Source organism: Brassica napus, chromosome C2 (genome assembly GCF_020379485.1).
Source record: "Brassica napus cultivar Da-Ae chromosome C2, Da-Ae, whole genome shotgun sequence".
Lineage (NCBI taxonomy): Eukaryota > Viridiplantae > Streptophyta > Magnoliopsida > Brassicales > Brassicaceae > Brassica > Brassica napus.
Window position 1 is genome coordinate 73,419 of NC_063445.1, and position 15,889 is coordinate 89,307.

The following is a 15,889-nucleotide window of genomic DNA, read 5'->3' on the forward strand; positions in this document are numbered from 1 at the left end:
ATACCTCGCAGATGCCATCTTTGGCTGAGAAATGGTAAGTGATGATGGAATTAATGTCTTGAAATACTTAGACTGGAAAAGGCCTACAAATTACCATCTCTGTTCCCACTGTTAAAAACAAAGAAGGGTTCTGATCAACAAAAAAAACAAAGAAGGGTAGATTTAGGGATGACAATTAAGGACCTGGACCGCGGGCCTGGCCCGTAAAGGCTTGCTGCGGGGCGGGATTGGGCCTCCATTTGGTAAGCCCGCAAAATTGCGGGCCTCGCGGGACGGGTTCAAGTAGGACGGGTCAAAAGCGGGACGGGTCAAAAGCGGGACGGGTCGAAAACGGGATGGGCTTAACCCGCGGGATTTTGAAGACCCGCAACCCTAAGTCCCCATTTCTGCTTTCGCCTAAAACATTGAGAGAGAGAGAGAGAGAGAGAGAGAGAGAGAGAGAGAGAGAGAGAGAGAGAGAGAGAGAGAGAGAGAAATGATTCTTGTGACTTTTCTCCCATAAAACATAAGGAGTTCCGGCGATGATGCATGATTCGAGCTCCGGTGATGATGGTTCGAGCTCCGGCGATGACGATTCCAGCTCCAGCGATGACGATTCGAGCTCTGGTGTTGTTTTGATTTGGTTTTCTCTTTTTATTTCACACAACTATGAATTGCTTTATTACAATGTGATATTTCTTGTTTAAGTTGATTGGTTTTGTTTTCAGTATTGTGAAGTGGTGTTTTTCTTAAATTAAATTTGGTTACAGTGGTGTTGTTTAGGAGAAAAGTTAGTTGTATTAAACATTCACTTGTATAATTTGGTAAAGTGATTCACGATTTTCTTTGCAATCCAAATAATTAAAAAGAGTGATGGTTTGATGAAGACATAAAACACTTGAGCCAACTTATTACAAAGATAATAACTCAATCATATTCAAACTCAACAAAAGCTTATGCTGATAACAAAAGAAGGCTTTTAACTCAAGAACGCAAGCACAAACGGAGCTTTGTGGCATTGATTTTGATAAGTCTTTAGTGAAGCTAAATGAGCTCTCTTCAATTCTCTTACACAACTCTTATACTTGAGCATTCATGAAAAAAAAACTGTAGTAGGCAGTTTGATAAGGAGGCGTCCCGCGGGACGGCCCGCGAAGGCCTATATATTTTGCGGTACGGGTTTGGGCCGGTATTTTGAAGACCGCAGCCCGCGCGGGACAGGCCCGCTGTAACCCGCTCGACGACTAACCCGCTGCGGTATGGGACGGAACGGGATGGGTAAACCTGTTTGACATCCCTAGGTAGATTCTTTAGAAGTGGACAAGAAAATCTAACTGAAGTGGTCAGATATAATTAAAAACAATGCAAAGAGTCTAGGCTTACTTTTCTTTTTAAGTTGAGGATGTAGAGATTTATAATCAGGTTGGTGTGTATCCTTGAGAAATAATTACTTTACTTTCAATTTAAACATGAAACATCTTTATAGTAAGTGAGGGACTGGTGGTAGGTAACATCATTGGTATATCTAGTTCCTAATTTAGTCAAAACTTTATCAGTTAGTTTCTGCAACGGATATATATTGCTAAATTTCATATATCAATCAAATATCAAATATGATTTTTTTTTAAACACACAAATATGATTTTTTAATATTAAAATCTTAACTACTGGTACTCCTTGATTTGAAAATTCAACTAATTGGAGGAAGAGTCCTTTCAAATTTCATATAGCAATCAAATTTCTCCAATGTTTAGGCGAATATATAATAAATGCCTCCCCAAGAAAACAAACATTATTAAGTGGTGGTAGTGGTTTAGTGATTCCCACTTGCTGGAAGAGTGTCTTCTAGGGACAGGTTCAACATCAGTTGATCTAATATTTTTTTTGATTTGGCTGGTTAAAATGATCTCAAGGTTTAGATCTATTAGAAAATTTGGTGAATCTCTATTCGATAGCTAACATGTAGTACAATTAGTACAAATGCATGAGCTGTTGCCAAACCGCGATTGCTTTTTTTCCAGTACTTAAAGCACATTTCACTTCCACATATTACAACACGATCGTACGTTGCCGTTTCTTGGCAACAATGCTCGACTCCACATCATTGCTCGCGTTTCTTCTAGGGTTTCTCATCGTTGCGCTAACGATGAAGAAGCGTAAAGAGCCGAAGAAAAACATGTTAATGACTTCCCACACAAGAAACCTCCTTCTCCCTCCCGGTCCAAAACCTTGGCCTCTAATCGGAAACCTACCAGAGATACTATGGAGGAAGAAACCGGTGTTCCGGTGGATACATGCCATCATGGAAGAACTAAATACCGATATTGCATGTATCCCTCTCGCCAATACTAACGTGATTCCCGTGACATCCCCGCGGATCGCGCGGGAGATTCTTAAGAAGCAAGACTCTATTTTCGCCACTAGACCGTTAACTATGGGCACGGAGTACTGCAGCCGCGGCTACTTAACCATCGCGGTGGAGCCACAAGGCGAGCAGTGGAAGAAGATGAGGAGAGTGGTGGCATCTCACGTGACGAGCCAGAAGAGCTTCAAATGGACGCTTGAGAAGAGAACCGAAGAGGCTGATAACCTCGTCCGTTACATCAACAACCTTTGTGTCAAAAACCAAGGTAACGGTTTCGAGGTTATTGATTTAAGGCTAGTGGTGCGGCAATACAGTGGTAATGTAGCTCGGAAGATGCTGTTTGGTGTAAGGCATTTTGGTAAAGGAAGTGAAGATGGATTTGGACCAGGGTTCGAAGAGATTGATGATGTTAGGAGTTTTCAAGGCTCCTAAGACAAATGTTGTAGTATAGAAGATTGTCGAACCAGTTCTGAGGGATATCAAAGCACTGAGAATGCAAGTACTCACTTAATCTAAGTGCAACCAATGATTTAGATGGGTTTTAAGCTATGACTAAAACTAAAAAGCAATAACAGAATGATACTTTCTTGACTAAGGGAAAAGAGAATTCATGGGCATAGGGATTAGACCTTGGGTGATCAAGTATCGAACTAAGGATGGCAAATGATCAATCAAACTATCAACCTTAAGCCTAGACACAATTCTAAGCAAGCTCTATGTCTAGATGAATGCTCATTTGCTAACATATCTCAAACATCAAATGTCTTTGGTTGAATAATATGAAAGCAATCATTACTAACAAGTCTATTAGCTATCTTAGCATCTTTAACAACAAATGTCTTTGGCAAAGTATACTAAAAGCCTAGGAGAGTTGTCTCGGGCATTTCATCGAACACCTTTCGGGTGAGAAATGCCTAAGGATCAACAACTGAGTGGCCAACTCAGAAGATGCATTATGATTACTCTACTAGCAAGGAAATATGAATGATCTACACTAAAACATCCTAGCTCTAACCTAATCACCCTTAATCTCCCTAACCCATGAATTCCAAAGGTGATTACTCACTAATCTCCATGATTCCTCTTAAACCCATATTGGATTTCAGATTAATCATGTAGAGAAATAGATAAGAAATCAACAAGAACACAAGAACATAACAAATCAAAACCCAAGAGATGAACTTCTCCAGAGAGTTCTTGTGTACTTCTCAATAGATCAAAAAGATCAAAGATAATCTGCCACTGGTGGCTACAAAAGATGTTTAAAACATAGGTTTTTCCAAGTGCAAAACGTCCAAAATAAATTGCAAAAAGGTCCTTAAGAAATCATGATTTTCGGCAGCAAAATAACGCGGAGCGACTTGCAGGTGTCGCTCCGGGAAGTCGCTCCAGGGCCGATTTTTGGTGTGTCCGGGCGAGAGGTCGCGAGCGACTTTGGTGTGTCGCTCCAACGGGTCGCTCTGGATCGGGAGCGACCTTGGTAGGTCGCTCTGAGAGGTCGCTCCAGGCTTCGCTTCGTGTCGTCTCGCCATAGAGACGCGAGCGACCTCGGGGTGTCGCTTTGGGCAAGTCGCTCTAGCTTCCTACGGGATGAATATGGCGAGCGACTTCACGGGGTCGCTCTAGCTAGGTCGCTCTGAGAGGTGCTTTGGAGCGACCTCATGACGTCGCTGCGGAACCTCGCTCCCATGCTCTGCTCGTCCAATGATCACCTGTTTCACGTCCTTTAAGCTCCAAATGCATCCAAATGTCCCCAAGAACTCCATGTGGCACTCCAACACCTAATGAGGACAATGAATGCAAAATGCAACCTAGACATGGCTAAATCCTAATCTATATGATGAAAATGCTAATGGATGAATGGATAAAACAATGCAAATATGCAAGATATCAACTCCCCCAAACTTGTTCTTTTACTTGTCCACAAGTGAACTTTCTAGAACTCATAGGGAGAGAGGTTGAAGGTGGGAGCACATAGCCAAAAGAAACACAACTAGCACACTCTCTTATTACACTCTAGCTTCTCTAGGCCTATCTTAACTCTTTTTGTTCTTACACTCATCATCAAGCATCCACACATTCAAATCAACCAACTCTCACATTCATTAAGCACAAAAAATCAGGTGAATTCTTGCAAATGGTCAGTTGGTCCAAGTCATTCGGTTGGGTAAGGGAAGGCTTTTATTCAAGTGATTCAAGAGGTTCAAAACATATGATCTTTAAGGTGGTTTACTCTCAAAAAACAAGTAGCCTTGACATTGCACATAATATATCTAAGAAAGGGACCAACTCATGCATACAATGCTCAATCTCCATTGTTCTACCCTTTTCCCAAACATACAAATCACACAATCATTTCCCAATGTCAAACCCAACTCACATCTCTCACCAAAAGATCCTAAGAACTTTAACTCCTTCTCTTTGAAATCTACAAGGGATTTTTTCACAACCTCAAAACATTTCTTAGCTCCTAACAACTTTGCTAGCCCCCTTTTCTTTTTTTTTTTTCTTTTCTCTTTTTTTTTTTCGTTTTTCTTTTCTTTTTCCTTTTTTTTTTTAATAATTTTTTTTAGGCTGGGGGCCAAGACTTTCAAAACTTGAGCTAGAGGCTTCTCTACTTATCCCAATAAAACAATTCACTTAAGCACAAAAAGTTTATTCTTTTCCTTTTTCATTTCTCCCAAATCATAATCACAACACTCACCCCCCACCTATAGCTAGACAATAGAGTGCCCAATCTAGCAAGAATGAAGATCAAGCATTGTCGTTCCCGATACTCTCAACATTATGCACATGTAAGACTTTCCGAAAAAGGCCTCACTCATCAAACAATGAAAGCTTAAAAGGAGGAAAAGGTTTTGGGAGTGGTCTACCACTAGAGTTTGTCAAAAAAGATTGACATAAAAGATGTGACAACTCAAGTGTGTATAGCCATGACTCAGTACACAAGGGACCATGAGCAAGAAGCATTAAGTTCGTTCAGTTCAAATAAGGTTGTAGTTGGCTTCAAAGACTGAGTTTCAGCAATCAACAAGTTTCAGGAAGAGTTTTCAAGGCTCGAAACATACAAGTCTTTTTGAGAGGTGCAAAAGCTACTCAGGTGCAACGTAGTGTTCTTTACAAGGCATTTAAAATCATTGCTCCCAATGCAAGTGAATGCAATCTATATGCTCTAGACTCTCCTAGAAATGCAAATGATGCAAACTAAATGATTGTTTTTTTTTTTTTTTTTTTAATATGCAAATAGGTATGCAATGCATGACTCAATGAAACAACATCAAAGCAAACATGATCAAATACTTGGTACCTCCCCCAAACTTGAGTTACACAGTCTCTGTGTTGTCAAGTAGAGAGAGATACCGAAAAGAAGACTAATATGCAAAAATGAAATGGTATATACAAGGGAGTGTGGTGGGTTACCTTCTATAGGGAATGAGTAGAGGGAGATGCTCCCTCCTCGTCGTCCTCAGGTGGTAACTCTTCAAGGTGCTCATCAGCAGGGGTGTCCATCTCTTCAATGTAGAAGGCTTGCCCGAACACAGTTGGTTTCCTCATATTCCTCTTGATGTCAAAGTGGAGGATGTTCTCTTTACCCAAATGGAGATCAATCGTGCCCTCCTTCACATTAACAATAGCTCCTGCTGTAGCTAAGAATGGCCTTCCTAGAATCAATGGATCTTGAGCCTCCTCACCCATCTCAAGCACCACAAAATCTGTAGGTATCTCATACCTTCCAATCTTCACAGGGAGGTCCTCTAAGATGCCCACAGGATACTTCACTGAACGATCAGCTAACACCAGAGAGAGTCTACACTTCTTGTACTGAGTGAATCCAAGCTTCTTTGCAACAGACAAAGGCATCAAGCTGACACTAGCTCCCAAATCGCAGAGACTTTTCTCAAATACCATAGGTCCAAGAGCACAAGGTAGTGTGAAGCTTCCTGGATCCTCTAATTTCTCTGGAACATCAAGCCTCTGGATGATGGCATTGCACTCATGGGTAAGATTCATCATGCTTTCCATCTCCTTCTTCTTTGCAGCTACAACATCTTTCAGGAAATTGTTGTATTGAGGAATCAACATGAAAGCATCGATGATGGGCATTGCAACCTGAGCTTCACTCATTTGCTTCTCAAACAGAGCTTTGTATTTCTCTAGCAGCTGCTTCTTGAATCTACCAGGGAATGGAAGTTTGGGTTCATAGGGAGGAGGAACAAAAGAACTTTCACTTGCTGGAGTAACAACTTCACCATCCTTTACTGTCTTCTTCTCCTCTCCAACCTTTCCTTTACCTTTGGCTTCCACTATCTTCTCCAAGATCTCGTCATTGATCTTCTCATCAACAATCACCACTTCATCATCTATGTTGATGGCAACCCCCTCACCTAATTTCTCAGCATCCTTGGTGAGGGTTCTAGGAGGTAACTGCTTACCACTCCTAAGGGTGATAGCTTTGGCCTCCTTGGGATTTTGGTCAGACTTTCCAGGTAGAGATCCTTGCTGGCGATTCTGGTGAGTGTTCATGGAAGCAAATTGATTCTCTAAATTCCTGACTGTAGAAGCAAGGTGTGAGAATTTGTTGTTGAGCTCATTGTAGCTCCCATCAATCTTGGAATGAAGGTTCTTCAACTCATAACCAACTTGCTTCTCACTTCTAGTCTGAGACTCCAAGATTTGCTTCAGTAAGGTATCAGTGCTGCTCTCTTGAGGAGCAGAGGAACCAGACGAGGGGTTTTGCTGGGGCTGATAGCTGCCTTGCTGGTTGTTTCTTGGCGGATAGCCACTCTGTTGGTTGTTTGGATAGGATTTCTGTTGGTAGTTGTTGTACTGAAAGTTGGGCTCCTTTTTGTACCAGCTACCATTGTTGTTGATGAAACACAACTCCTCTTGACCTTCCAAACCTTCAACCTCATTGACAGCAAGTGGATCTTCCTGCTTGGAGTTACCAACAAACTTCAGCTGCTCTTGGGTTGCTTTTTCAGCAATGAGTAGGTCGATCTTGTCTTCCAAAGCTTTGATCTCTTTCCTCGTCTGCTTATCATCTGTTCTACTGCCTCTGTCGTGGTCTCCACTGTAGACTGCATCACTCTTTACCATGTTGTCAACCAGCTCTTCTGCATCCTCCTCAGTTCTCCCCAAGAAGAACCCATTGCTAGCTGTATCCAGTCTGGCTCTGTACTTAGGAAGAGCACCACGGTAGAATGTGCTCAGCAAGCTCTCCTTAGAAAAGCCATGGTGTGGGCATTGAGCTTGGTAGCCCTTGAATCTCTCCCAGGCTTCACTGAAGCCTTCCAAGTTCTTCTGTTGAAAGCTGGAAATCTCGTTTCTCAGCTTAGCAGTTCTTGAAGTAGAGAAGAACTTCTCCAAGAATGCTTTCTTGCAGTCATCCCAAGTAGTGATGGAGTCACTGGGTAGAGACTTCTCCCACTGACGTGCCTTATCCCCCAAAGAGAAAGGGAATAGCTTGAGCTTTAAGGCATCTTCGGACACACCATTGGTTTTTGACAACCCACAGTAGCTGTCAAACCTGTCCAAGTGATCAAATGGATCCTCTAGAGCCAAGCCATGATACTTGTTGTTCTCGATCACGTTGAGGAGTCCTGATTTGATCTCAAAGTTGTTGGCTGCCACAGCGGGTGCTCGGATTCCCAATCTATGACCATGAATGTTGGGGCGGTCGTAAGTGCCAATGGGTCGAGCTGCTCGCTGTTGGTTTTGAGGTATGTCTCCCATATCAGTACTCAATCTCTGCAAGTGAGCCTGTTGCTCTTCTTCTCTTCTATTTCTAGCACACTCTCTCTCTAAAGCTCTGATGTCTGCAGCTATTGGAACTAGGTTTGATGGACCCCTGCTCCTCAAGTTCATACACCTGTAGATTAAAGGGAGGTGAAGAAAGAGAATCAGTAACAAAAGAAAATAAAAATGACTTAGTCTCAAGCAAGTGACTAAATCTCAATGTTCAAATCTACTCAGAATTTGGCAACGGCGCCAATTTGATGTTAGAAGTTTTCAAGGCTCCTAAGACAAATGTTGTAGTATAGAAGATTGTCGAACCAGTTCTGAGGGATATCAAAGCACTGAGAATGCAAGTACTCACTTAATCTAAGTGCAACCAATGATTTAGATGGGTTTTAAGCTATGACTAAAACTAAAAAGCAATAACAGAATGATACTTTCTTGACTAAGGGAAAAGAGAATTCATGGGCATAGGGATTAGACCTTGGGTGATCAAGTATCGAACTAAGGATGGCAAATGATCAATCAAACTATCAACCTTAAGCCTAGACACAATTCTAAGCAAGCTCTATGTCTAGATGAATGCTCATTTGCTAACATATCTCAAACATCAAATGTCTTTGGTTGAATAATATGAAAGCAATCATTACTAACAAGTCTATTAGCTATCTTAGCATCTTTAACAACAAATGTCTTTGGCAAAGTATACTAAAAGCCTAGGAGAGTTGTCTCGGGCATTTCATCGAACACCTTTCGGGTGAGAAATGCCTAAGGATCAACAACTGAGTGGCCAACTCAGAAGATGCATTATGATTACTCTACTAGCAAGGAAATATGAATGATCTACACTAAAACATCCTAGCTCTAACCTAATCACCCTTAATCTCCCTAACCCATGAATTCCAAAGGTGATTACTCACTAATCTCCATGATTCCTCTTAAACCCATATTGGATTTCAGATTAATCATGTAGAGAAATAGATAAGAAATCAACAAGAACACAAGAACATAACAAATCAAAACCCAAGAGATGAACTTCTCCAGAGAGTTCTTGTGTACTTCTCAATAGATCAAAAAGATCAAAGATAATCTGCCACTGGTGGCTACAAAAGATGTTTAAAACATAGGTTTTTCCAAGTGCAAAATGTCCAAAATAAATTGCAAAAAGGTCCTTAAGAAATCATGATTTTCGGCAGCAAAATAACGCGGAGCGACTTGCAGGTGTCGCTCCGGGAAGTCGCTCCAGGGCCGATTTTTGGTGTGTCCGGGCGAGAGGTCGCGAGCGACTTTGGTGTGTCGCTCCAACGGGTCGCTCTGGATCGGGAGCGACCTTGGTAGGTCGCTCTGAGAGGTCGCTCCAGGCTTCGCTTCGTGTCGTCTCGCCATAGAGACGCGAGCGACCTCGGGGTGTCGCTTTGGGCAAGTCGCTCTAGCTTCCTACGGGATGAATATGGCGAGCGACTTCACGGGGTCGCTCTAGCTAGGTCGCTCTGAGAGGTGCTTTGGAGCGACCTCATGACGTCGCTGCGGAACCTCGCTCCCATGCTCTGCTCGTCCAATGATCACCTGTTTCACGTCCTTTAAGCTCCAAATGCATCCAAATGTCCCCAAGAACTCCATGTGGCACTCCAACACCTAATGAGGACAATGAATGCAAAATACAACCTAGACATGGCTAAATCCTAATCTATATGATGAAAATGCTAATGGATGAATGGATAAAACAATGCAAATATGCAAGATATCAATTGAACATGTTGATTCTTTGTTTACGGTCGTAACCCATATTTACGCATTTGCATTGTCGGATTATGTCCCGTGGCTAAGGTTCTTGGACTTGGAAGGCCATGAGAAGGTTATGAGTGGCGCAATGAGGAATATAAGTAAGTATAACGATTCTTTTGTCGATCAAAGACTCAAGCAGTGGCGTGATGGGAAGATGAAAGAGCCTCAAGATTTTCTTGACATGTTTATATTGGCTAAAGACACCAACGGGAATCCTGCCTTGTCGGACGAAGAGATCAAAGCACAAGTCACGGTATGTATATTTATAGACATAGTTATATGATAAACAGTAGAGTTTTCAAATTTGTAACTATTAAAGTTTCGACTATTAGCCTTAATCTCTTTTCATCCCACATGATAATATATACTTTTGACGTGTTTATACAAGCGTGTAGCATGTAGTATTCGTCATTGAGTCCAATGGGATTGTAACCTCGGTAAATAATAGTTGAGCTTATATAGGCATGTTGCGAACAAACATGAATTAACCAAAAATAAAATATTTTGAGAGATAAACACGATTGAGAAAAATATCTATTTTAGGAGTCGCATAGTGATTATATGAATGGATAATTTTTTAGAATTTATTTAATCTCAAAATTTGGTATTCAAATTTTTTTTTTAATTTTTAATATATTTGAAATGTGTTTTTTTTAATGATACACTAAAATTGAAGTCATTCCATAATTAATAGAAAAAGATTATAAAATTTTCCATTTAGCATTAGAAAAAGTTTTTATTTATTTTTCCAAAATCTATCGAGTCGATGAATTTTTAACTTTTGGTGGTTAATAATTACTTTGTTGGATTGTGAAGGAACTAATGTTGGCGACGGTGGATAATCCGTCAAATGCGGCGGAGTGGGCTATGGCGGAGATGATAAACCAGCCGAACATAATGCAAAAAGCTGTGGAGGAGATCGATAGGGTAGTCGGAAAAGACCGTTTTGTCCTTGAATCCGACATCTCAAATCTCAACTACGTCAAAGCTTGTGTGAAAGAAGCCTTCCGGTTACACCCTGTGGCGCCGTTCAATCTCACTCACATGTCCACCGCCGATGCAGTAGTGGACGGTTACTTCATTCCAAAGGGAAGTCACGTTCTGATCAGTCGTTTAGGGATCGGGAGAAACCCTAACGTATGGGACAAACCGCTTAAGTTCGACCCCGAGAGACATATGGGCAATAACAAAAATGTGGAGCTGAACGATCCAGATCTCAATATAATTTCGTTTAGCGCGGGACGAAGAGGGTGCATGGGTTCGAACATTGGGTCGGCCATGACGTACATGCTGCTGGCCCGGTTGATTCAAGGGTTCACGTGGTCATCAGTGCATGGTGAGGATAAAATCGATATTTCTGAAAGCAAGAATGACCTTTTCATGGCCAAACCTTTGCATGCGATTGCAACACCTCGTTTGGCTCCACAAATATACTCAACCTAATCGAGAAAACAAGCATTAGTACACACATATCGTAAGAATTGTCCAATTCGGAAACCATCAATAGCTAAACTAGGAGACAACTATGTTGCTAGTTTCGTTACTTGCGTATTTTATAGTGTATCATATGCAAACACGTACAAGTTAATTCATCACAAATATGTTGCTCATAATTAGATGGATTATATCATAATAATTGGATTATAGTTACCACATTTCATATATATACATATTTGCAATTGATGCTTGTTTTTTCTACACATGTTACCGAACAAATTACGTTTTTATACTTAAGGCATATGAATTAGGAATATCTCAACATGATCACAAATCTTTCCCTATTTATATTATTTAAATGAAAAATTTCTCAAAACATTTATACCTCGAATTTTAAGAGATCTGAGAAAATTTTGCATTTAAACTTTGCAAACCTCTTATAAGCTCACATCATAAAATTTGTAAGAAATTAAATTCTCTAGGAATTGAAAACTTTTTTTTTGAACACCTTGATCAATATAATATAACAAAAAATTATATTAAAAAACTTTTTATTTAAATATTAATATAATTAGTATATTTTTACAAAGAATGATAGCTTTTTAACTATTGGTAGGCGTTGAACTGAAAATTCTAAATTGGAAGAAAAACCTGATAATAGTAAGAAAATTCTAAACATAAAAATTCACTAACTAACCAAAATTTCTCTCTCTCCTACTTTCTTTTCCTATATCTCTTCTTTTTCTTTACCAATCTAATTTCTATTTTTTTTTGTTATTTGGCAAACAACTCCTTATAATAAAATCAAAATGAAAATGAGGAAGCAAATGAGGATCAGGACGATCCGTCCACTACAGAGATTGAGACAACGCCCCCTTGGATACCCCGAATCCCTACTTGTCAAATTGATGCATCATGGATCAATAATGGCAGTGTCAGTGGCTTAGGGTGGAGTCTTAAGGATCAGATGGGATTAGAATACTTCGGATTACGGGCGTGTAACAGGAATCTCTCAGCTTTGCATGCTGAGATGGAAGGGCTACTTTGGGCAGCCTCATGTATGAGAGACAAAGGGATCACTGCAGTACGGTTTGAGACGGACTGCATGGACTTAGTGGATATGACTACAATCCCGATGGACTGGCCAGCTTTCGCGACAGAGATCGAGGTGTTCCAGAGGCTACAGGAAGACTTCGAGGATGTGAGACTGTCTCATATTCCTCGAAGCCGAAATGGCCGGGCAGATGGATTAGCAAAAGATGCAAGGACCAGAGGTTTTATCTTCTCCCATATAGATCAGACCCGGACAGATGGAGATGCTCCTCGGAGAATCAACTCGTCTGCTCTCCACTTGATCTAGCTTAAATGGATAGACGACAAAAAAAAAAAAATAAAATCAAAATGTGTAAATCCACACTTAAAAAAAAAAAAAAAGTCAAAAGGGCCCGAGAATACAGTAATAAGCTCCCAAGATTCATTTCGAAAAGCCCAAACCACTATTCCCTCCAAATCATCAATGAGCCTGTTTTGAATTTGAATACCTTTTTAGATCCCAAAAAAAAAAAAAACAAACACACTTTTTGTTCGTGTCAGAGGTTATTAAACTACGCCCTCATCGCGCGCTCTTCTTCTCCTCCTCTCTCTCTCTCTCTCTCTCACAATCCAAATTCGAATCTCCACTAATCCACCATCAGATCTTAAACCCTAGCCCAATCCCCTCGAATTGGGTCTTCTCCCTCGAGAATCAAAGGAATCTCTAATCGCTCGTTTCGAGGGATTAATTTGACTCATCAATGGATGTCTCTCGAGGGTTTTCGTTAATTACCAGATCCGACTTAAAGGTAACACCTTTACTCTTTTTTTTTTATCTTTGTTCTTAGGTTTTTGCTTGATGATTACTTTGTTAATTTTCTCGATTTAAATAATTAATTGTTTTAATTTTTGGGGGTTTTAGATTGGAAGCAGTGAATTAGATGAAAAGGACATTGAAAGGCAGAGTCTTGGGACGAGTGATAATAACAAGACTGAACTGTTGTGTTCTTCTTCCAGCAAGCTTGCTCTCAAGACAGATGCTGATTGTAATAATAACGGAGCTTTGGTTAAGAGTAACGACTCGGTTTCTACCTGTCTGAACGATGATTTATCCTCTGTTTGCGATAAACCTGGTTCTTCGGAGTGTGGGAGTTCCAGTAACGATCCAATGAAGCTGTGGGAAGCGATGAAACAAAACGGGTTTCTCTCCAACCCTCACGGCGGGGTTTCAGTGTCCTCTTCTCACGGAGGGATACCTGCTCCTCCGAGGAAACGCGGTCGGAGAAGCAAGAGTAATGATGCTACTGATATGGTTAAGAAGAGGAAGGTTGAGATTGCGAGGAAAGAAGAAGCTGAGAGGTTTGCTAGGTTAGCTGCTCCTAGTGGGCTGCTCAATGAGCTCAACCCTGGGATTATAAACCATGTGAGGAACAAAAGGCAAGTGCTCTCCATCATCCAAAGCATTGTCGAGTCTGATAAAGATTCCGGAAACGTCTATCACCACCACCCAATGAGGCATAGGAAGAACTTGGAAGGTGTCTACACTGATGCCTCTAGATATGACATGCCAGATGGTGAGTTCAGTGAAGATAACAATACTACAGCAGATAAGTTATCGGAAAATGCCAGTTCCTTGTCGAGCGAGGAGTCAGAAGGTTTGAATCATGCTAGTGTTCTTACTGTCAAAGGTATGTTTCTTGAGTTCATTACTACTCAATGTGCATCCATGGTTTAATACTATCATGGGTGGCTTATGGATAGATCTTCATCTTTGACTTGCAGCGGCTACAGTTGCGTCTCAGTGGTTGGAGTTGCTTCATCAGGACATCAAATGCCGTGTTTCAGGTGACCAATAACTCATTTTAAAGATCATTGGTGAAATGAAATTGAAAACTACTAGGCCTTCGGTTTAGAACAGAATTAGCCAAACCGAACCAAAATTTTTGGTTAATTCGGTTCAATTTGGCAGGTTTATAAAAACTTTGGCTTTTGGTTTGGTTTGGTTAGCTCGGTTTTTCAATTTTTTTGTTAACCAAATTTTGAGCCGAACAAACCAAATTAACCAAAATCTTTGAACCGAATTATCCGTATTTAACCAAAATATAATCAAAACCAAAAACTTCGGAGTTTCAGTAAAAATCTTAAAAACTGAACTATCCGAATACCAAACCGAATTAGCCAAACCGAACCAAAATTTTTGGTTAATTCGGTTCAATTTGGCAGGTTTATAAAAACTTCGGTTTTTTGGTTCGGTTTGGTTAGCTTGGTTTTTCAATTTTTTTTGTTAACCTAATTTTGAGCCGAACAAACCGAATTAACCAAAATTTTTGAACATAATTATCCGTATTTAACCAAAATATAATCAAAACCAAAAACCGAACCGAACTACCCGAAAAGTAGACTAAACCGAACTACCCGAACCCGCCGGCCTAAAAACTACAATGGTTGGCTGTTCCTGAAAATCATTATTTTGTTATTTCCAGCTCTTCGCCGAAGCAAGAAGAGGGTTCGAGCAGTTGTGACTACAGAGCTACCTTTCTTAATAATGAAAGAGTTCCCAGCTGATCAAGAGAATGACCCAAATTTACTCACCAGTGGAGCTTCGAGGTCTTCCACGGTCGTTAACCACAAGAACAGATGGATGGCGCTGTTTAACCAACTCGAACAAACACTATCAGAAGAAGAGAAACAACTGGTAAAGAATCGGAGATACCTTTAACACACACCTTTCCTCTTTTTATTAGCGTCTGATTTTGAGTTTACGTTCAGGAGAACTGGTTAAACCAAGTGAGAGAGCTGCAATCACATTGTGACAGAGGTCTGCAAAACCTGAGCTTGAGTTCTGGTCAGAACTTCTTACAGTTAGGAATGCCAATTCACTCGAGGTATGGCCATTTTCACTACTTGTTCATCTCATTACACGGTTAAAATACTTGTTCCTCAATCTTAATTTGTGTTGCAGAGCTGGGGATGCACTTCTCTCAGATAAGGATTTTGTCGTTAGAGCAGCCGCAGCTTCCATATACTCGACCTGTAACTTTCTAGCATCAAAGGAGAATATAGCCTTTACCTGAATTCCTTTGAGCTTCTGACCAGTTTCTGATTTAAGCTTTTTAGTTGACAACTTTAGTTTAAGCTTTCATGGCAGAGTTTTTTCTTTCTATGTCCATCTGTAACACTAGTAGCATTGCTCATCAGCCTTGTCTTTTTCTACTTTTATAGATTTATTTTCTCTGAATTTAACACCTGAAAGTTATAAACATCTCGTCTGATTAGTAAAATAGTATTAATAGTTATTGTATCATGATCCGGATATGTTTCAGGCTTATAGTATATATATTTATCTTGGCTTTGAATCACAATTTTGAACTTGTTCTGCTCTTAGAACAGAGTGTCTTCATTGATTGAACATTCAGAAGAAAATCTCCATTATTAAGGTTGTGTTACAATGAGAGGATCCTTACAAACTTACAGGACATTACGGTTACAAGGAATCAAACATTAATATGACATTCATACAAATAAATGAAATAAACAACAAAAGAATCGGGAGAG

The 15,889-nt window shown here is 40.4% G+C and overlaps 2 protein-coding genes and 1 non-coding gene across 4 annotated transcripts; all 3 read left to right on the plus strand.

Moving 5' to 3' along the window:
* The first annotated feature begins 1,689 nt into the window (after positions 1-1,689).
* Positions 1,690-11,573, plus strand: LOC106422714 (phenylalanine N-monooxygenase-like). Of its 2 annotated transcripts, none has more exons than XM_022698021.2 (3): positions 1,690-2,748; positions 9,833-10,118; positions 10,682-11,573. In XM_022698021.2, the coding sequence occupies exons 1-3, from the start codon at positions 1,964-1,966 to the stop codon at positions 11,306-11,308; spliced, it is 1,698 nt and encodes a 565-aa protein (XP_022553742.2). In that variant the 5' UTR covers positions 1,690-1,963; the 3' UTR covers positions 11,309-11,573. The 2 variants fall into 2 exon arrangements, with proteins under 2 accessions (XP_022553742.2, XP_022553747.2); XM_022698026.2 differs by having other exon boundaries at positions 1,692-2,743; positions 9,828-10,118.
* Positions 7,572-7,678, plus strand: LOC125582569. The gene has a single exon (XR_007320026.1). It is a non-coding gene; the product is annotated as a small nucleolar RNA R71 (small nucleolar RNA).
* Positions 11,574-12,861: 1,288 nt separating the features above from the next.
* Positions 12,862-15,630, plus strand: LOC106422633. The gene is made up of 6 exons (XM_013863419.3): positions 12,862-13,143; positions 13,257-14,022; positions 14,117-14,179; positions 14,818-15,029; positions 15,104-15,219; positions 15,297-15,630. Exons 1-6 carry the CDS (start codon positions 13,096-13,098, stop codon positions 15,406-15,408), a joined length of 1,317 nt encoding a protein of 438 aa, XP_013718873.1. The 5' UTR covers positions 12,862-13,095; the 3' UTR covers positions 15,409-15,630.
* Positions 15,631-15,889: the final 259 nt, after the last annotated feature.